The 21,668-nt window shown below is 36.7% G+C and overlaps 2 protein-coding genes across 3 annotated transcripts in view; one reads left to right on the forward strand and one right to left on the reverse strand.

Annotated features, from left to right (window-relative positions):
- The window catches only part of LOC131592210 (liprin-alpha-2), a 282,831-nt gene extending 267,619 nt beyond the window's left edge, over positions 1 to 15,212 (forward strand). The window contains exons 22-30 of the mRNA XM_058863579.1: positions 1,996 to 2,196; positions 4,268 to 4,330; positions 5,719 to 5,748; positions 7,289 to 7,464; positions 8,313 to 8,410; positions 10,158 to 10,333; positions 10,428 to 10,496; positions 11,442 to 11,601; positions 13,203 to 15,212. Coding sequence (XP_058719562.1) covers positions 1,996 to 2,196; positions 4,268 to 4,330; positions 5,719 to 5,748; positions 7,289 to 7,464; positions 8,313 to 8,410; positions 10,158 to 10,333; positions 10,428 to 10,496; positions 11,442 to 11,601; positions 13,203 to 13,261 — 1,032 coding nt within the window. The 3' untranslated portion in view covers positions 13,262 to 15,212. The remainder of the gene's footprint in view (positions 1 to 1,995; positions 2,197 to 4,267; positions 4,331 to 5,718; positions 5,749 to 7,288; positions 7,465 to 8,312; positions 8,411 to 10,157; positions 10,334 to 10,427; positions 10,497 to 11,441; positions 11,602 to 13,202) is intronic.
- Positions 15,213 to 20,797: 5,585 nt separating this feature from the next.
- Positions 20,798 to 21,668, reverse strand: part of LOC131592163 (acyl-CoA synthetase short-chain family member 3, mitochondrial-like) — a 65,530-nt gene continuing 64,659 nt past the window's right edge. For both annotated transcript variants that reach the window (XM_058863480.1, XM_058863479.1), the window contains one exon: positions 20,798 to 21,585. In XM_058863480.1, the coding sequence (XP_058719463.1) occupies positions 21,520 to 21,585 (66 nt within the window). In that variant the 3' untranslated portion in view covers positions 20,798 to 21,519. The remainder of the gene's footprint in view (positions 21,586 to 21,668) is intronic.

Below are 21,668 nucleotides of genomic sequence, written 5' to 3' on the forward strand. Positions count from 1 at the left end.
GGAAAAGTTTATTGATCTTAATATCTGAGTTCTCTGTCTAGAATGATTTCTGTGTTCTCTTTCTAGAGACTGTTCATCTAACATAATTTTCTGCTAGACAGCTGTTTTATTGAAGAATTTACATATTTTGTTAAAGAAGTATTTTACCTAATGAGCAGTGAAGAGTTTAATCTATTTCTGCAGGGTGAATAACTCCCAGTGTTTATGCTTTTCTGCTTTTCAAGTGCATGTGTGAAAAACATTAATGTCAAAATAAATAAGGCGATGAAATACATTTTAAAGCTATGCATGGTTTTCTCATGGCCTTTCAAGTGCAGCTGGGTTTTTACGTTTTGTTTTTAGGTTTTTTTTTTCTTTCATGAAACTTTGTATTTTGTAATAGTTTGTTGGAATCAGACCATATTTTTAAGGTTCAGACTAGCGTTGGATGGAGGGTCGTTTCTAATCCCATCAGTGGGAAGGACTTACTCAAACACAACAGTCATTTCTCAACCTCTGTGATACTTCAGGACTCAAAGCTTTACTCAGCCTTTTACAACCTGACAGTCAAGTCTGTTTTCCCTGTGACATAAAACTGACCTAACAGCTGTCTTCTATGGAAATATTTCCCAAATAAAATATAAACCTCTTAATAACCACATACTTCTTCCCCCTACTATGTCAAATGAAATTAAAATTCTTTCAATTTGTCACTGCTTTCCAGATTTTTTGTGAATTTCCTCATTTCTTTGACCTTGTGTCCTCTTTCAGTAAGCCTTTATTAAGAGGAAAAAAAAAAAAAGGCAACCAATGGAATCAACTAATTCTGATGGCCTACCTGAGATGCACCTAGCTAGGTCTTTGTTTTCCATTATGTTATCCCTAAAATCGCAGTGATTATGGCATTCACTGCTTATGTTCTTCCCACAGGCTTTGCTAAGCATAATGTACTTCATATCATGATTAAAAACCTCACATGCATGTATCCCTGATATGAAATTGCCTCCTTTGGGAAGAAAGAGCTGTAGACATATTAATGAGGCAGCATAAAATGAGAAAGCTGAGAAAAACAAGAATAATTCACACTCCGTAGGTCCTCTCGTACAAGGACAGAATAAGTGGTGAAGGCTGTTGCTGGCCTGGGCTAGTTAGACTAACATAAGAAGAGGAATAGCAAATAAATACATATCTTCTAAATCCACAGTGATGGATCCACAGGTGATGGAGCTGCGCTCACATTTGGTGCTCCTTCTAACCAGTATTCCCAGCTGGGATGTGACACCATACCAGACTGTTCCCAAATTTACTGTAAAGTCTGTCCCTGATAGGTTGATTATTTGAACTGGGCTTGGTTAATTTCTACTCAGAAAATAAAAGCTGAGAAATGTAAGATTGTGCCCCTTGAGTATACTACATTAAAAAAAAAAAAAAAAGCCATTTTAGTACAAAAATGAAAAAATTACTTGATTCCTCCTAGATGTTTTTCTGTACATAAGACTATCGGATAGGTAGTAACACTGACTTGTGCTAGTACTTGGTCATTAACAAACCTGGGAAAGGAGTAGCCCAGGGGATGGAGGCAGCTCTAAAAATAGTTCAAAGCATGCCTTGCTTTAAAGTTCTGATTTCAGTAAAAGCAAAAACAATTCACATGCAATTGTGACAATTTCAAAGGTTCTGAAGCAATTCTGTTGTATTAAAGACTATGATGTTCATACTCATTTGTGTATATTACCATGCTTATTCAGACTGATGGGTGCCCTGACAATTAATTATTTAATATTGGTCATTAATTATTTGGTTATTAGTGGTCATGACATCAGGTCTGACAGAGTTTAAGAAGGTTTTGGACAGCACTCTTGGCACATGATGTGATCCTTGAGGCTGTTCTGTGCAGAGCCAAGAGCTGGACTTGATTGTGCGGATGGGTCCCTTCCAACTCAGGATACTCTATGTTTGTAATTTCATTTGGGAAATGAAGCAGTGCTTTGGATGGAATGTCCTTTCTCTTGACAGCTCTGGCTAGGGATGCCAGCCTGGTATGTCGCTGCCTGCCGTGCCAATGTGAAGAGTGGAGCTATCATGTCTGCCTTGTCTGATACTGAGATTCAAAGAGAAATTGGAATCAGCAATCCCCTTCATCGCCTAAAACTCCGGCTAGCAATCCAGGAGATGGTATCGCTGACAAGTCCATCAGCACCTCCAACATCCAGAACAGTGAGTCCTGCTCAGCTAACCTTTCCTCTCCCCATTTCACTCTACAGGAGTCTGCAGAAAAACTTTTGTAGCATCAGAGTGACTCTATGATAACACACACTTCACAATCAGTGAGAACTGTCTAATAAAAGCACAGAACTACCTGTTCATCACTTGCTTGATTGTTGATTGCTGATTTTTTTTATCAGATATTCTTATTTTTTTTAAGTCATTGTTTTGATTATCCTTGATGTTATCCAAATCAGTATGGAGCAATTTATTTGTAATTTTGCCTTTATTTTTGCCTTTCTGTTCCTTCAAATCATCTGTACCAGCCTGATCAGATTGCATTTCTCTTTTTTGTTTGTTTGTTCTCTTTCTTTATTTCTTTTTTTGGGGTGGAGGGGAAGCACATGTTGGGAGAGGTTATGTAGGAACAGGGATCTTTTGAGTCTTTTTCCCATTTCCCCTTTTTGCACCCTTTCAAATGTTGTCTGATGTAAGTCAGCTGGATTTAGGTTCTTCATGCTTTTAAGAGAAGCAGTGATTGGAGGTGAGAGGGGAGCATCTGGAAAGCAGAAGTGGAGCCTGTGCATCCAGTGAGGAAGGAAGAGAAAGTGGTGGAAGAAACGAGGGAAGCAAGTAAAGATACACAGAGATACAAGTCTGAAAGAAAGGAGAATATATCAAAAAGAGCAAGGAAATAAATCAGGGGAGAGTAAGAATAGAATGAAAGTGCTATATATAAAAACCAGGAAAAATAGGCCAAACTGATCTAAAAAGGGACAAGACAACAGAAGTGAAGTTTTTAATGCTGAGATATGCTGATGGTAATGGCAATGAAAGACGTGATGGAGGCTAACAAAAGAGGCTTGATCAGATGGCAAACATGGCATAGAAGCAAAGGACAAAGACTACTACTCAAGCAGTGTAGCTCAGATTTATACTAGCAAGGCAATAATAATAATAATGATAATGATAATGATATTTATATTTTGTAATATGTTGTTTTCATTAAATTTATGGGGAATCTTTTGGTGGAAATTAGAATTCAGATAACATTGTGAGGCACTGGATCCACTGGGCTACATAAGCAGCTAGGCAACAGCACTAATACTGTTATTGAGTGCCCTTTTGTCTTCATGTTGCTCATGTTCTTTAAATATTGTTGCTCACTATCTGATACTTTCTTCCCTGAAGACAGTTTTGTGTGTCATTACCATGGTAATATTATGAATTGTAGTGGATTTTGCCAAAGTAAAGCAATGAAGACTCGATATGATGTTTGAATTACTACACAAAATTAATTATCATTTTAAGAGTATAAGAGGATATTTCAAAGCATAAAAGCATTTACACTTATGAAGGGAGAGAATATTATGTTCAAGCTAAAAACATTGGGAATACTTTTGCCTTGTGTTTTAATTCTGCCTGAGTAACTGCACACAAAGCTGCCCTGGAATGTGCATTTCTGAGTCCCCAGTCTTTCTGTTTCCCCTCTTTCTCAAGAAAGGAGTCAATTGATCTCAGGTCTCCAGAAAACACAGCACACATCCATGCTGCCTCCCAGACTCTCCTCATTGTCCTAGTATTCATTTGAAGAAAAACAATAGAATGAGAACGAACAGTTTTAGAAGTGAATTTTCTTGAAATTTTTGATTTACACAAACATGGTAGAAGTTTTCATTATTTAGATTACAATATGGGAATGTGATTCGTGCAGATAATAATTAGTCTGGAAGATCTTTGGGAGCTGAAGCTTAGTTCCACATAGAGCTGTGAGCTAAAGGTTGCATTTGCCAGTTGTTTCTGAAATGCAGGTTTAATTATTATCCTTTCCTTTGTGGCAGTGCTCTGCCGGATTTCATCCATCAGTTCTAGTTGTAATACTCCATCACATCTGTTCAGAAGCCGCTAATGAAAGATACAAACCAAGTTGTCTAAAGTTGTCTCTAGTTGCAGCTCGGTAGAGGCAAGAACGTGGTTGTGCTGATGGTGATGCGCTGTTAACTTACAGTGGTGCTGCCTTTCTTCTTTACCACTGCTTACCTAATGTGGATCCCACCTGCCTTCCTGTGGGCCTTGTCTGTAGCCCTCAGGCAATGTTTGGGTGACCCATGAAGAAATGGAAAATCTTGCTGCTCCAGCTAAAACGGTTAGTCATTCCACTTCCACTTAAAATTTCAGTGTTCAAAAAAGGATAGGCTTGTTCCTGATTTTTTTTTATTTCATTATGCCATATCTTCTGTCAGATGTTTCCCAAAGCATGCCATTAAAAATTTCCAGGGAGTAATGAAACTAAATTTAAAGAACAGTTACGTTATCTTTCAGCAAAAGAATTTACAAACAGTATTACCATCACAAAAACTGTGTGATCCTAAAACAAGTATTGGACTTTTTGAGTATATAATAGTTCCAGTGCCACTGTGAAAACTCATTTAATTGAATGAAATTGTCACGGTTACCGGTGCAACATTTCCCCTGTAATCTACTCCCGCTTTTTCTAAGTGGTGTTTTGTATTTGCTGACATAGAAAGAAATAAGTAAAAGGCTTGAGAATGGTGCATTACACAACTTCATGTTTTTAATAATGCTGAGTCTTTCTTGTCTATACTTGGGTATTTATGATCTTTGATTTCAGGTGAATGGAGAGTGTCATTTATTTATTGGTTTTTGTCAAACCTCTCCCTTAACAGTAAAGTAAGACTAATTTTTTATTCAGTTCAGAATGTATGTTATTTTAGGTTTTGGTTGTTAACATTATATATAACAACTCCATAAAGGTGCTTATAAAACACGATTCCATGCTCTGCTGAGGTCTCTGAAAAAAATGATCTTTAGTTTGGAAAACTGTAGTCAGCCCAATCTGTAAATGGTGGGAGAGGTACTGGAGCTAACTTTTGATGCAATAAGGAATTATTTCTTTAAATTTTATACTTGTTATCATATTTTAAGTTTTCTCATCAGCAGTAAGGAAGCCAATTCTCATCAGTATTTTTTTTAAACTAAGCTCATTTCCAATTTAATAATTGTTGGTAAAGATAAAAGCAAATTTAACAGCACTAAACTGACAAGAAGTGGAGTTGATCCTGTTTAACTGGCCAGCTGTAAGATTAGGACTTTTCCATAAAAAATGTTATGCAAAAAGCTCCTTTAAAATACATTCTCAAGAAGATAGCTTTTTAGTGTGAATGTTTCAAAATCAAACTAGAAACAAAAACATCACTAATGCCCAAAGTTTTAAGTAAATGCTTGTGTTTTAATTGTGAAACTGTGAAGAATGCTTAAATAATGCTTTAAAATTTCAACACGACATCATGATTTTCTGTCTTGAAAACTCAGCTACATTTTATGGTCTTGGTCTTATAATCTTTCAGGTAGTTAAGCCCAGAACATTGCCACTGGCCAGAGTTTTTTTTATTTGTGCACTTTATGTGTGTATTTTCCTTTTCATTAACATGCATCTAAAAATGACATCTTTTTAAAACTAATTTTTATTGTCTTTTTACCTGCTTTACTAATTACTTCCTGCTGATAATACAGAAAGAGTCTGAAGAAGGCAGTTGGGCTCAGGTATGATCTTTCACATGATTTTTTTAAACTGAAAGTTAATAATAATGTAATTGGGTGCATCAATATGCGTTGTGGAATATAATATTGTGACAGTATCTCAATTATTGAATTATGATTTATGTATTTTAGAGTTCTTCTCAATGAATATATTCTCCAGACAGTTTTGCTAGGTAAAGCAGAAAGAGGAACATATGTTGTGAATATTTTTCACAAAAGAAAAGGCTACATTTCAGGGACATATTCTATCTCCCATCTAAAACTGTGTTTAGAGTTTTAGAGAGTATTTTCCTAATTTTTCAGAATCGGACAATTAAATATGAATTTGAGAGCTAAATTTTCTAAAATTACACCAAATGGTTTTTTAGAACACTTGTATAAGTCACACCCAAGTATCAGTGTACAAATAGTATTGGATAATTTAGTTAGAACTGTCAATTAGCTACATTTTGAAATTTTTTCTAATATATGCACACTTACATGATCTTGCTATCTTTACTGATGACATTCCTTTTCTCTTCAAAATCTCACAAGAATGAGACATAAGGGGACTATATTTTCCCTCATAGACAATATATCCATCCAGCTTTAATTATGTTAGTCTTTTATGACATTAAAAACAAAACCAAAAAGATGGTCAGGCTTGAAAATGATCCTGAGCACGATCCTGTTGAGGAAATGTAAATCTTGCAATTTATTAGTTCTCTGTTCTGTTTTGTAATACAAAATAATTAACAAGAGTGAGCTGTAAAAACTCATTTTGCATCTTAATAGGGTAACTCCTATAAAAATAGCTCAATATGCATGGATTTTTCATATAGTTCCTTCCTCACCCTAGTGAAATTTTAGCTGAACAATGAAGCCTGAGCACTAGTTTCTAGGAGGAATCAGGTTTGCCCCTATCTCAATTAATTTCTTGAGCTCTGCATATATGATGGATTTAGGTTTAAACTGTTCACAGCTGAAAATATCTCATTTAAATGTAAGCTTGAGTGCCAAGTAACTGAAATTAAGTTTTAGTCTCTAAAGGACTTCAGGTGTGTAGCCATGAAGTGTCATTAGACCCTATTTATGAAATTCTTCTCCCCACAAACAGTAACAAGCCTCAGTGGATTCCCTGGAGCCATGGTTGCATTACCAGTTCACAGTTCTGGTTTTGCCTGGCATAAATATTCTAGAAGGTCAATTGAAAGCAAATCAGATTATGAAACACACATATTTGGATTGTGTAACAAGTTTGCTTGCATTTAAATCACAAAGTTGAAAAAAATTCCTTAAAACTTACGTAAGAAAACAAGGTACAACATGTGAAACTGGTATCCATAACGAATATCTCACCCTATGAGATATTAGCTATATTGTCTCCCTCTTCCAATGTTAAAACAAAGCAAAAACAGAACTACTCTTGTTTTTAGACATAATTATTTTTTGAAACTTTTTTTTTTTTTTTTTTTATTTTAGACATATTTTGTCCTCAGCCTGTGGCGTAGTCTTGATCAAACTCAAGATATTTTTCTCCCTCTCTGTTTTCTTCTCCCTGTAGACCCTGGCTTATGGTGATATGAACCATGAATGGATAGGTAACGAATGGCTCCCCAGTCTGGGCTTACCTCAGTACCGAAGTTATTTTATGGAATGCCTGGTAGATGCGAGGATGTTAGACCACCTGACAAAGAAAGATCTGCGTGTGCACCTAAAAATGGTGGATAGTTTTCATCGGTATGTTGGCATAAAGACTACACTTACAAAAATACTTATGTGTCTGCTCTAGTGCTCAGTGCTGCACAGAATAAACATTTTCTGTTGTTTTGGTATGGAAAAACACACAAAAAAGAGAGGGCTGACTGTCAGAATTCTGAATTGAGAGAGATTCCTTTAGTAACAGCAACCACATTGCAATTATGTGTCTCAAAACCAAGATACTCGTACAGATAAATTTCGTAATGAGCAGGGAACCATTAATATATCAATAGACCCTTGACAATACAGAAACAGTAATAATTTAAGTGGTGTGAAGTATCAGAAAGTGTTAGACTAAGCTTCAAAGCTCTGAGATCTCATAATAATGAAAAGCTATTGTGTGTAGCACATAAAAGCTGTTAACAGTACAAGCAATGTGACAGTTGTTGGGTTACCTAGGGATATAGCTAGGAAGCTAAATGGGAATTATGGAAATAAGGGCATTTAAACTTTAGGGAGAATGAGGTTTATGTGACAAGAAGTGGATTTCTTTTTAATATGCTGTCTGATTTGTCACTTTTTTAAAGCCTGATTTGACAAAACATTTCACAGCTCACAAGGGCTGACCTTTTCTGAACACTGCTTTTAATGCTTTGAGTTCTTATGCTAAAACAGTTATTCAAACATACTCATTTTGTTTTTTTCCATTTCATTCCTGAAGTCTGTGGAGTTTTTTTACTGGTTTTGCTCTCCACTCTCTTCTCAAGATTTCTGACATGGGCACTATGAAATACCTCATGTGAAGTGCAGGAAATACATCCTACATAATGTTCCCATCTTCAAAATGATCTTTATTAACTCTGTAAATGTTTCTCTTTAAATAACAGAACAAGCTTGCAATATGGAATCATGTGTTTAAAGAGGTTGAATTATGATAGAAAAGAACTGGAAAAGCGAAGAGAAATGAGTCAGCATGAAATAAAAGGTGATAGTTCCTGGGAATGAATACTGGGAATGTTATTTCTTTTGAAGCTTCACACTGTTAACCCATTGTCATGCCATTTTAGCAAAGCATTTAAGCATGTGCTTTAAGCAAAACTAACATAAGTCCATCTTTCTTCAGGACATATCCTAGCACCTTAAATTAGGCACAGTTAAGTACTTTGCTAAATTTGGGCTGCAATTCTGAATGGTGGTTTGACACATACATTTTGCTAAATTGAATTTTGGGTATGGATCTTATCTGAACCTCTTTCAGGCTCAGAAGCAGAGGCCAAACAGTGTGCAGCTCAGTGGGATGTGCTGGGGGAAACACAAAAAAATAGGAGCACTCAGGACCCTAACACTATGCTCCAGCTTTTGAAAGCCCTTGCCTTGGATTTCTTACATCAGGATGTATCATAAAAAAAAGCTGCTTGGAGGGGTGACCACTGAGGCAGATGATTGGTACATAAGAATAGTTCCTTACAAAATGGGCCTTATTAGATTTCACAGCTGATTCTGAAGATTTTTTTCTGTGTAAAGCTCTCTAGAGCAGTTGCAGGCTCACTGCATGGTTCTTTTTATATATAACAATTAGGGTGGCTGGGTTTTTTTCAACTATCAGAAATGAATTCTTTGATTCCTTTGAGCTTTCCCAGCTCTAGTGACTACAGCAGTTAGCACTTCTCAAGCACAATGCTGATTAGAAGAGCTAAAAAAGAGAGTTGAAGGGCTACAGTGACAGTGCACATTTGCTCAAGGCAGATGATGGTATGCACTAATGCAGACTGCCTTGGATGTACAGGCATCAGTGCCAGTCAGCCAAGTGGGTCTAGCTGGAGACTGACATAGGGGAATTGGGTATTGGTCTCAAATTCTGCTGTGGCTTCAGTGCTGGCTCCTGAGAGGAGAAGGGTAAGAATTCATAGCCTCCTTCACCTTGTCATGAATGGGTCAGTTATTCATGGTCACAGGTGGGATTTGGTCTCTGCCTGCCACCGTGTTTCAGCTGATCCTGACCCCAAAAAGCAAGATGCTCTCAGCCAGGCAATGGAGAAATCCTCCTCCCAGAACAGCCACAGCAGCTGGACTTGTAAAGGTTCAGGAAGAAGCCTCATCACTTAGTAAAGAAAACTCAGTACTATGTCTCCCACTTACAACTACAAAGATCAGCATAAGGAATTTTTTTTTAATTTACAGGCAGGGCAGAATACTTTTTCAGAACAGTCAAATCCTCAAAAATGGTTTCCTAGCTCATTTTATTGCCTCAGCTTTATAATTCGTATGGATCTTAACTCTACCAGCTTTCTTTACTAAAAATAGTTTGTCTCTAAAATTGTGAACTAATCTTTTACTTTATGGCATGTTAGTATATGATAGGTGCTGACACAACTCCCAAAATGTTTAATACAAAACTCCTAAGTGAAACCTTGAGGAATGGATATTTCTCCTGTGCCTTTGCACTGTAAAATCTTGCCTACAAGTTGAAAAGGTATATATAGGAAGTGGAAGGAATTGCATTATGGAGATCTCCTCTGGAAGCACATTTCTCCTTTGGAAACATTATTACTTGAAGATAGTTAATCACATAGAGTTTTGGAATAGGAGGTAGTAAAGCTATATGAGTAGTGAATGTATGTATGAAATAAAGCAGTAAGACATCCCCAGTGCATGCACAGCTACACACACAGCCTGTACAATTTGGAAGTTATCAGGTATCAGGAGACTGACCTGGTATTATGTCCTTACAGATGTGCTGGTATGGAGCAATGATCGAGTCATACGCTGGATACAAGCCATTGGCCTCCGAGAATATGCAAATAATATTCTAGAAAGTGGTGTACATGGCTCACTTATAGCACTGGATGAAAACTTTGACTACAGCAGTTTAGCTTTATTATTACAGATTCCAACACAAAACACACAGGCAAGTTTGCTTACTCTACTTCTGGTTAATCTGTACCCATTATTACCTTTTATTTGTCTTCAACCATTTTAATTGTTTACTTTGGTATCTCTAGGCACGGCAGATCCTTGAGAGAGAATACAACAACCTTTTAGCACTAGGAACTGAAAGACGACTTGAGGAAGTAATTAATTTTATTTTCAGTATTTATAAAATATCACAGTAAAACATTAAATTGAATGCATGAAGAGATGTAATTTTCACATTGTTAAAAAGAGTCAGTTACAGCTTAAAAAACAAACTTAGGAATACCCATCAAGGTTTTTAAAGAAACCTCAGTTTGGCTACATGTTTGTGTCATCTCAGATGCTAAATCTGACACTGCACTCTTACCTTAAGATGAACATTTTCCAGAGAGGAAACATGCAGAATGGAGTGGAAGTTTTGCTGGCCAGAGCAGGTGGTGGAGAATGTGTGTGGGTGGGATGCCTGTGCAGTCTATTCTTTATAACACATCTTTATTAAAAATAAAGAAGAAAAGTAGATTTGCAGTTTGATCTTTATTGCTTTTTTTCTTCAAAGTTCTTAAAAGTTAATCAATACTAATAGAGTGTGATTTGGGGCAGTTTTCTGGGAAGAGGAATCTCAAATCCAACTACGGAAATTATTTATCTTAACATAAGAGTCCAGTGCAAAAATGTTTAAGTCTTGGACTTCTGCACATGAGGAGAAATAAAATTTTTAAGTACTTGCTGAAAATGTCAGATGCCTATGAATTCTGTGCATGCACATGAGTGTTTAATCCTTTTTTAGTACTTTATGTAAGCCTCCTAATGCAATAACAAACCACTTCCTGTCACTATGTAAGAAAGTTCTACTTTAGCTGATACTAAACCCCTTGCCTATATCGAGCCAAAGATTTAAGAAGAGATTTCCACCCCAGCATTTAATATTTCTAAAGCTTTTACTTTTACAAGCATGTCTCAAACATTGACTGTGACTGGCTACAGTGCAACAGAGCAGGGTAGTTGCTATGGAATACACTGGGCAGTGATAGAAATAGCACACAGCAGGATAGTTAATCAGAAAGTTTCCTTTTGCTTTATCAAACACAACTCTGTGTTGACAGAGCGATGACAAGAACTTCAGGCGCGGCCCCTCCTGGCGACGGCAGTTCCCTCCACGCGAGGTTCACGGGATCAGCATGATGCCAGGCGCCTCCGAAACGCTACCAGCCGGGTTCCGGCTCACCACCACATCAGGGCAGTCGCGGAAAATGCCCAGTGACGGTACGAGCTCGTTTCTGCACTTCTCTTGGAAAGCACGAGGCTCGTCCTGGCACGCCAAGTTGATTTAATGCACGTCTGTCTCGCACCACAACTGTGTTCATTTAACTAGGATGAACCTAGTCTGGGAGAGTTGAATTAGGGAATGGAAAAGCACTGACTTGGCATATTATTGATTTTTTCAGGTTTGCTTCAGTTGACAGTGTTCAATATACAAAAAAAGGCCATATCACTATTCTACATCTGTAAAAGAAACAATCAGAAAGAGAAGAATTAATTTACTAACTTTCAATTAGACTGAATATAATATCTGAGCAAATTTTTCATCCTTTTAACCTCTCCAGCAGGTGGAGTGTGTTTTAGAGAATGCAATTAGAAAGGGCTATCACCTTTATTTTCCTGTCTTTAAATTAAATAGCTTAGCGTTGACCATCAAATAATTTTAGTTTCTAACAGTCACCAGAAGATGAGTAGTTAGCAAATACTGAAATTTAGGCACTAATTGAGTTACTATATACCAGTATTAATTTTCTCTGGAAATCTTTTGATTCCTAAAAGATACACTAACTCAGAAATGAGAGGAAAATTAACAAGCAGATCATAATTAAAAAGTAAGTAAAATTTAAAAACCATTGTAAGAGAGCAGACAGAGGAAAGAAATCCCATCACGGCTATTCTTTCAGGTATATGGAAGATAAAGCCTAGTATACCTGCCTGAAGTTCTGAGAAATATTACTACACAGACTGCTCCATTTAAAATACTGCCATTTATTTCATCATCAGACAGGATTTAGGTCTACAAACAATTTAGTACACTGACTTGTAAAGATTACATCCTGTAACTTGATAATGAACTTGGTATGACAGTATTGCCACCTAAATTCCCTTAAAGCCATCTAAATTCCAGTAAAGTTTCTCACCCTTAAAAACAGTACTTTATAGCTGCAGTTACAGATGGAATAATTTACTGATTGCATCACTGAATTCCATTGACTCCTACCTTCCATGGCATTTCCATAGCCCACATTACTGCAGTGTGTATATATATATATATATATATATATGTATAACCTTATAAACTTTAAAACATTATAAACATTAATGGATATCATCTTCCAGTCATGATATGATGTATGAGATGATATTCTCATTTTACAGATGTGGAACTAAGGCACAAGGCAGATTTAGTGATTTACTTGAGGTCTTCCAGACAGTTAATTCTTGAGCCGGGTATACTGAACTCAGTAGCTTTAAAGGGAAGTAATTTTGAAGACCTGTATCTTCATCCAGGATTTGGCTTCCTATCTCCCAGCAGTAAGAACACAATAGTATTTAAAGAGCATGATAAGTAAGAGCATTAGGACTTACAACAAAATAAAGATAAAATTTAGTTTTAAACTGTATTCACTTTAGACAGACTCCAACAGTACATCAGCCGTGATGAAGTGCCGAGTTTTGAACTAAGCCATGCCCAGATCACATTAGAAAAAGCCACAGAACAATATAACAGCCACCATTCCAGTGGTAAACAGACTGATATATTTTATTGACGATTCTAAAAAGGTTCTGGTTTGTTTCCTTTTTTTTTCCTTCCTAATTTGCAGTTGCTTCATCACGACTGCAGAGGTTAGACAGCTCAACAGTTCGCACATACTCATGCTGACAAGGCCTAGCAAAGAAGCCAGCACTGAATTGTTGTGAGTATTCTGTAGAGGCCATCATGAAAGCTCTTTGTAACTGTACACTACCCCACATTATCCAAGCACAAACCAGCAGGGAGCAGAGCACGTAACTAAGGATTTGCTAGGCTGGTCACTGGGTCATGACAACAGTCTTAAGCTCAGTCCGAAGGATGCTACCAACCGTGTTTTGGGGAGAAGGCACAGGGAATGAACCTACTTCATGAGAACTTGAAAGAGATCTGCTAGGAGCTGGAATGGGGAGCAATGCTAGCAAAGAAGACGAGATTTACTTTTTTTTTTTTTAAATCTAATTAAAGCTATGTCTCAATTTGGAACATCAGATAGCTGCATAAAGTTAGAACAAGACTTACCCATACAGAAAATCTTGAAAATTTATCTATTACAGAGGTTCCTGCACTTCTCAAATCATTCAGAATTGACAAAGAAAGGATAATCTGAGCTGGATGCAACTTTGGATCAGATTTAGTATTGGAATTCATGTTAAATTTTTCACCATATATCTTTTGAGTGTGACTATGAATATCACAGAGTCACTGTTCCAGAGTTCTGTGGAAATACAGTTTTCTATTTTATCCCAGCTTTTGGAAAAAATACACACATGATGAGTACTTACATCAATATGGCACCATTTTATCCTAGTATTTTCTCAGTAAAACAGTTTTCATTTAGTTACCTGAGGAATTGCAAGGCAGCTGGAAAAAAAAATTGGAGTATCACCAAAACCTCATCAGGCATCAAACATGCTTCAATAGCTGCTGCATATTGCAGGCAAGACAAGCAAGTTGTTTTTTTGTTTTGATTCCCAAGACTGGGATAGATTTGGGGCCATCAAGATTTTACTAACTCTGTGTTGGTTGAAAAAACGCTTAGGAATAGCACATGTTAACAGTGGGAAAAGTAGATTGTTCAGGATCCTCCTGATGACATGAGCCTTAATTCATAGATCTTCAGACCTTCAAAAGACTGCAAAAGTATAAAACCTTACCCTCAGTAAAAAAGGGAACTCTTTGAGCCACCTCTGAAAAAATAAGCCTGGGGAGGTGTGGTTATTTGTTGGTTTTGCTTTGGTTTGTTTTTTCTGAAAAAGCAAAGCTTAGCAGCTGATTCTACAAATATGATGATGAAGTGCATGAACTGTTGAATTTTTTTTATGAGTATGCATGTATAGATTTAAGCACAGTATTGTATCAGTAAGTCAGTGACAGGACTCTCACAGGGTTCGTGGTGACAGAAACTGAAGGCAGAGATACAAAGCTTTTCTATGTGCTTCAGAATGGGAGTTGTAAGCAATAAAGCATGACCAAGCTATGTCTTAGGCCAACAGTAATGGGCCAGGCACTTGAGGTGAGGCTTGAAGAGAGAGCAGAAAGGCAGAAATGGAAAACCAATATGCTAACAAAAATTAATTTTAAATTATCCAAACTATTTATTCCCACTATATTAAAGTATCTAAAAAAGTAGCAAAGCACAAACAAAAGTAAAGTAGCAGACTTTCCTGACACTAGAAATATATATATATATGGAAGGCATGTACTTTGAGCAAAAAGATGTGCATATAAGGTTATACAAGCTATACAAGTTAACTTCAATTTCTATTGGAGTATTAGTAGTGTTTCAAGTACATAAATAATTGCTGCTTGTCCACTGTTCTGCCAATTACATCCTAATGTTAAATGCTTGAGATATCTATAAGGATATCAAATTTGCATCTACATTGTAAAGGCTAAATATGTAAATATGTAAATATGGGGTTAACTGACAGTAATGTACTACTATTTCTCTTCTCATTTACCTTTTAGAGAAGGAACAAGATGATGTGAGCTAGATCTTTAGTACATGCACTTTCTGTAAGGGCAATTTCAAAATGTCATGCAGGTTAGAAACCAAAAAGCAAGTTAAAGTAATTTTGGATTCCAGTACATTATACAGAAAATCAAAACAACACCCCAGCCCTCCCCCTCCGCAAAAACAACAAACAAACCCCAAAACAAAAACCAACCAACCAGCCAAACAAATAACATGCAGGGAAAATATTTCCTTCAATACTATGTGAAACTTGAAAATTTAAAACAGATTGCATGCAACTGAAGAATGAATTCATAAACAGAAACTGCCTATAGAGGGGAATATCAGATTGAAGGGCAACAGAGGAGTTTTCAGGATTTTGTCAGCACACTTCCTAACAGTTTTTCCATGAAAGGAGCTGATTGATACTTGGACAAGAGGGAAAATTATTCATTACAACATGCCTCCTGAAATTTTCCAGATCCAGCTTAGACTGAGACCCAGGCTTTTGTAACATCTTGCCTAGACTCATCAGCAGCTGTGATACTCTGGTATAGCATCTGCATGCACAGAACCAGGAACTAAGCAGCAGAGGGGAGGGATAGCTGGACAAGCTGCCACACAATAGCGAGATAAAGGAGTTTTTCATATGGTAAAGGAAAACATGCCTACAGAGCAGGCCTAAAAGAAAGTGGAAAAGAGATTACATGTGGAACAAATGCAGATGGCCAGTGATCACAGCGGGCTGCAGATTCTTGCATTCTGCTACTCTTATGAGTGAGACATTCTTTTACACAGATTGTCAAAGGCTTGTATTTCAAAACAGTTTATGTCAACAACATCAGTTTGGTACAACCTTCCTGTGTATTTATAGTGTTTCTTCAGAGCAGCTGTGTCCCATTCATATGCTTTCAAATTGCATTTCAGGTGGGGTTTTTTTGAACATTTTTTGAAACCACAATGAGCTGCCAGAAATCATGAGAAGACATTCTCAGAACAGTTATATGAGCACACTCTGCACAGGCCTGTTTTAGTGCACTCAGTATCAGAAATTTAAGAACAATTAAGGCTGTTGGTGCTGGCCATTTAATGTTGTTAAGAAATTTACTAGAGACACAGGACACATCAAGCTTTCTGCCGTGGTGGCTAGATGTGGTGGCCCAGCTGAACAGCTGCAATGCCTTTACACAGCCAGTGGATTTGGCATTCATAATATCCAAGCTTTCCCAACACCTTTAACTTCTAAAACATTTGTCATTGCTAAGTCAAGAAGGGTCATTCAGGACAGATTTCTTGCTGCAGGCTGGAGCAATAGAACATATTTAACTTTTATTCTAATGAAATACTAAAGGAGATTTGGCAAAATCAGTTATGTACTTTACCAAGGGTTCCAAAGAGAATTTGTAAAGACAAATGGAGAAGCAGCATTCCAAAAAGATGAGAATGATAATTGGGAAGCAGCTGGTCCATAGCAAAGAAACTATCAGGGTGAAAAAGGTACATGCTGTCAAGCTACAGTGAACTAGGAAGAAGAACTACAAAGTACATCAGCAAGGTCTGTACATGGAAAAATGTGTGTTTAGTCTTGTGCCAAACAGGCAAAGATCTCCAGATGCAAGAAACTAATTCCAGTGCTGAACCAAAATAGCAGGAAAACAACTATAAAATGAACATAAGCAGTAGTATGTGTTGACTGAGGACAATTAGTAAAAGATTAAAATTAATTATTAGTAAGTTTATGTTGCAGATCTAAAACTGAACAAATGCATGGCTGCCATGAATACTCCAAACCCATCTTTTAGTAACATAGTTACTAAACTACTTACTTAGTGCCATACTTTCTCTTGTCATTGCACTTTAGACTGAATTAGAATCATAGAATCTTGCTAATTAATGTTTATTTTTTTCTCTTAGATGTCATCTCTTTCTTCTACTTTACCTGAAGTGCACTACCGCTACTTAGGAAAAGAGCATTAAAACTCTCAGCAAGAACAGGTTAATAGGGAAGAGAACACATAAGGTTTATCATACAAACAGATATGATGTTCCTTTCATGTATTGGTTAGTTTAAAACAAGAATGAAGAATAACTAAATTACTAAAAAAAAGAAAAAGAAAACAAAACAATTTCCCCCTTTTTTCAGCATCTCTGTCATCAAAAATTTGACAGTAGTGCACATCCAAAGCTTTTATCAAATGAAGCCACTCATCTTTACATTGTTACATCTGTTTTATTGTAAAATACTAGACATTTACGTATTTACTGTGTATGTATTTCTTTTAAAATGTGTAAGTCTTATGTAAATGGATATAAATATGATTTTTTAAAAATAAAATCTATGGTACATGGGGTCTCAGTGCAAACATTTGACAATACAGTGTCAATAATACTGTTTGTATCTTTCCATTCCACCATTTTTACAGTTTTTGGATTGTAACAGTCAAATGAATATGTTTAGCAGAGTTAGAAGCTTCAACATGTTCCTACTGAGAAAAATCTGTCAATATTTAAAGCTGAACACCTGCCTCTGATGATGTATAATAGAATGACATAACCTGGAACTGAAGCCAAAAAGGACCTCTAAAGACAAAATGGAAATGTTAGATACCTACAGAGACGTACCATGATGGCTCATCTCTTAAAAACAAACAAACCCAGAAGAACTGTTTATAAAAAAATAAAAATCAATTTAATAAAACATGATTTGTACAAAAAAACCAAAAACTTTCTTCTATGTTACCTGTGGACCAAGAGGAATCTTGCTGTACCAAGAGCCACCTTTTCGTTCCAGGATCTTCAAACACCAGCCAGCATTGGAAAAGTAAATCTAATATTTGCATAGAATCAGATTCTTATTTCCAGATTTATTCAGCAAAGAAAAAGCAAGAAAAGAGAAGCCAACCCCCACCATTTCTTCATTCTAACAGGGCATTAGACAGGCTCCTGTCTAACGTTACACTTTTAGCCAAGATGGCCTTGCTGAGACTTCACAGAAGTCAGTTTTATCAGAGGAAATAACTGAAAGACAGAGTGATTAATATATAGTGTATAAAAGTTTAGAAGAGCAACTATTACCTGCTGTGGCTTTATTTGGTGGTGTTATTGTTGTTTATTCTTTGTTTAAATGGGAAGTTTCAAAGTAAGACCTACTTAATAGTCATTACCTATTTGCTATTTTTCTGCTGCTTGATCTTAGCTCAAGACCTGTCTTTTAGTTATTTCTTTTAGCAGTTTGATCTGCAATGTTTGCACGTACATAAACATTTGTTTTGTCTATTTTTATTTGGCAAACTTCGGTCAATCAGATGGTGAAAGATTTTTCTCCCCCAATGTCAATAAAAAAAAGAATTCAGTGCTATTTGTGTTCCTAAGTCTATTAAGTTTGTTATGTAGTAGCATTGTTTGGAAACCAGATGCTTCTCACAGCTAAGCATAAGCACATTTTGGCACGCACAGCGATGAGTTACGATGGAGTTACTGATGAGAATCTGCCACGAGAGGGAGCACAGATCTTGCTGATGGGCACAAAATGCTGGCATGGTCATAGCACACAGCTGAAGAAAATCAGGGCTCTTGTATGCACATCTCTTGGACTTGACCAACATTATTCTATTTCCTCAGCCTCCTTTTGGATTATTTTAGTGCAGAATGTCGCAAAGTAAAGCAATGCAAACACTGTCACTGCCACTGCTACTGTCAGTGCCAGCAGTACTGTGTGAATACGTGTTCCCTCATAAACACCAGCTCTTGCTTTACAGAATTGCTTTTGCAGCCCATGCTAAAACATAGAGGGCAAAGGGGAATTAAGTGTGTTGGGGAAAAGAATGAGCCAGTTATTATGACCAGTGCAGAAGTTATCCTGCCCCAGGAGTACAGCACCCACAAATTATATATTTCACAGTGGAAGAAAACAGACCAGAAGAATTTAAAACAGTATTATTGTGACTTCAGTTTTGATTTAGATAACATACCAATAACATACCAAGTCTCCTAATTCATCCTGTCTCCCTCACATAAGCTGAAGCTCTACTCTCTGCAGCTAGAAACTGTGGTTATGCTAAATGTTGCCTACTTGACCCCAACCCTTTCAGTACACTGAGAATAACTACTACATCTGCCTCTTACAGCCAAAGTTCAGTAACTCACTGACCATTCAAATCTACCCACTTGTTGCTTCTCTCTAAAAACAAAGTTAAGGAAATTACTGCTGTCCTACTCCTTCTTAAATAGGCTTGTTTTTCTTGATAGTATACCCAGATTGTTAGGCAGCACAGCCAACGGCAACTACTCCTCCCTCTCTTGAGCTTGGCTAAGACAAAGCATTCTGCAATTGCAGTTCCTCAGCAAAAGGCTCCTCTGGAAATCAAAAGAATGGCCATGAAACAATAATTTTCACACACGGTATTGCTGCAATAAGATGCCTTTCTTTGTCTGGGTCTTCTGACAGAAGACCCCCGCCACTCTTGCAATTACACAATGGCTACAGCCAAGGTAAGGACAGCAAACATACACAACATTGTCTCACCTTCAACTGCAACAGTAACAGCCACATTTCCTGTGAATGTGCCACAGTTTCTCTGTGATAATAAGACTTCTGTAGTGTCTCACTGATTCAAGACAAAAAACACACCTCTGACAACTCCCAAGAATTCCCTCTTGCTCTGTAACTGCTGGGCTGTTGCTAAATTGTAGCATTGTAGCATTGTGAAAAGGAAAAAGTCTCTGCAAGTCAGTCCATTACTTGGCATAGGCCCCCTGTTAAAGCCTTTGTACTTGAATCTACCACTTCTATAAGAAGTTAAAGAAAATTACAAGCACACCGCTGAAGAGCAAAATTATTCCCACTTTCAAATCTCCAACCTGTATATTTAGCAAATCTACCATAAAGCATCATTAGCATTTACTCAGTCTTTGCATGTTTTATTCCCTGTTCAGATTGTGATTTTCGAATAGCTGAGAGGGAGTGGGGCACCTTATGCAACGATTCGGCAAGAAACAAGGACAGCGCAGGCTCAAACTGAGCTGTTTTAGCATGACTGTATGACCTGGTTCAACATGACTGGCCCAGCTCTCTGCAGTCCCTAGTGAAAAAACACGTGGACATTTTATTGAGTTCTTACGTAACTGGTAGAGCTCACTAACTCCAGAGAAGTGTCACAGGCACAAGGCTCCACCAGGTTCATGCTAAGTGGAACCTATCACCTTTTAGCTCCTACATCAATCTGGTGCTTTATTCCATCACTTTCCAGGGATGTCATCCTTACCTCTATCCACCACTACATAAAAGTAATTTTGGACCCTTTTGAGGACCTCTCATATACAACAACGTCATCTGATTTTGTCTGTTACTTACTGTTTCTTTCTCTGGTAAGTACTGCTGAGTTTGAGCAACTTCTCTGCTTTTATACTTTTCTGGGCATCTATTTTTAAAAGGGCTTTTACACTTACTGTTCAATTAAATACCTTCAGTTTCAGAAGTAATGTATGTAAAAAGTGTATCCTCCATCCCCTGGCTTGTTGAGAACCCTGTAATGAATCTGAAATGGCCCATAAAGTCCAAAATGGGCTGCTTAGTATCCATATTTACTTAATTTCTTGGTTATATGTATCTTAGCCTAAAATGTTTAATTATGGCAGCAAAAGCACGTTCTGACTGTCCTTATCATAAAGGACACAAATCACAAAAAAAAAATTAGCAGAAAATTCAAACGGTAAATGCCTGCCTTTATTTAATATACAACGGGTTTCCTGAATACTACTGTGGACAAATTAAGATTTTCACAGATTTCACAGAAAGCCAGAAATTATTTATCATTTTACAAAAAAGACTCTTCAGAAAGTTATTGAGAAAAAAAAAAAAATAGAAATCTAATTTATAGCAGAAAGACTTGGGGAAAAAAAAAAGAAAATAGAATCAAGAGAACTAATCTTAAAATTTTTAATTTTAGAAAAATCTAAAACACAAGAGTTTATAATTTACAAGTAAGAACAATTTATGCCTGCAACAATTTTCACAATTGAATTCCTTTTTTGTTCTCCTCTGTTCAATATTTACCTTTTGTAAGCTGCTTCAGCCAAACAAAAATTACTGGTCACATTATAAAATAACAGATTGAAATGTAAGGTTACATCACACCATGTAAGACAGATAATCCAATTACTCCTTCCCTTTAAGACTACAGCAATGTATGAATTCTATTTGCAATTCTTAGCCATCTTAATAACCAGCATATATTGACAGCATGCAGAGACTTTACTATATCTCAGTGGCTTTGGCAAGATGGTAAAGAACACAGTAATGTTTCTGCAGTAAAAACATTTAGTCCCAAATCACTACTTGTTTTTAAAATGTGGTATTCTTAACAATAAAAAAAGCTTCTTTGTATACTTGAATAACTGAAATTCTTGTAATTATGTAGTAGTATTATCCCATTTAATTTTTCTTTAGCAATTCTTCAATGTGTTTAAACACACTAGCATCTTCAATGGTTGGTGTTATCTGAAAAGGAAGAACACAGTAGCATGTGATAGTAGGTAAGAATTTCATTCAGAGATTCTTCTAAATTTAAACTTCAAAAGCAA

This window comes from Poecile atricapillus, chromosome W (assembly GCF_030490865.1).
Source record: "Poecile atricapillus isolate bPoeAtr1 chromosome W, bPoeAtr1.hap1, whole genome shotgun sequence".
Lineage (NCBI taxonomy): Eukaryota > Metazoa > Chordata > Aves > Passeriformes > Paridae > Poecile > Poecile atricapillus.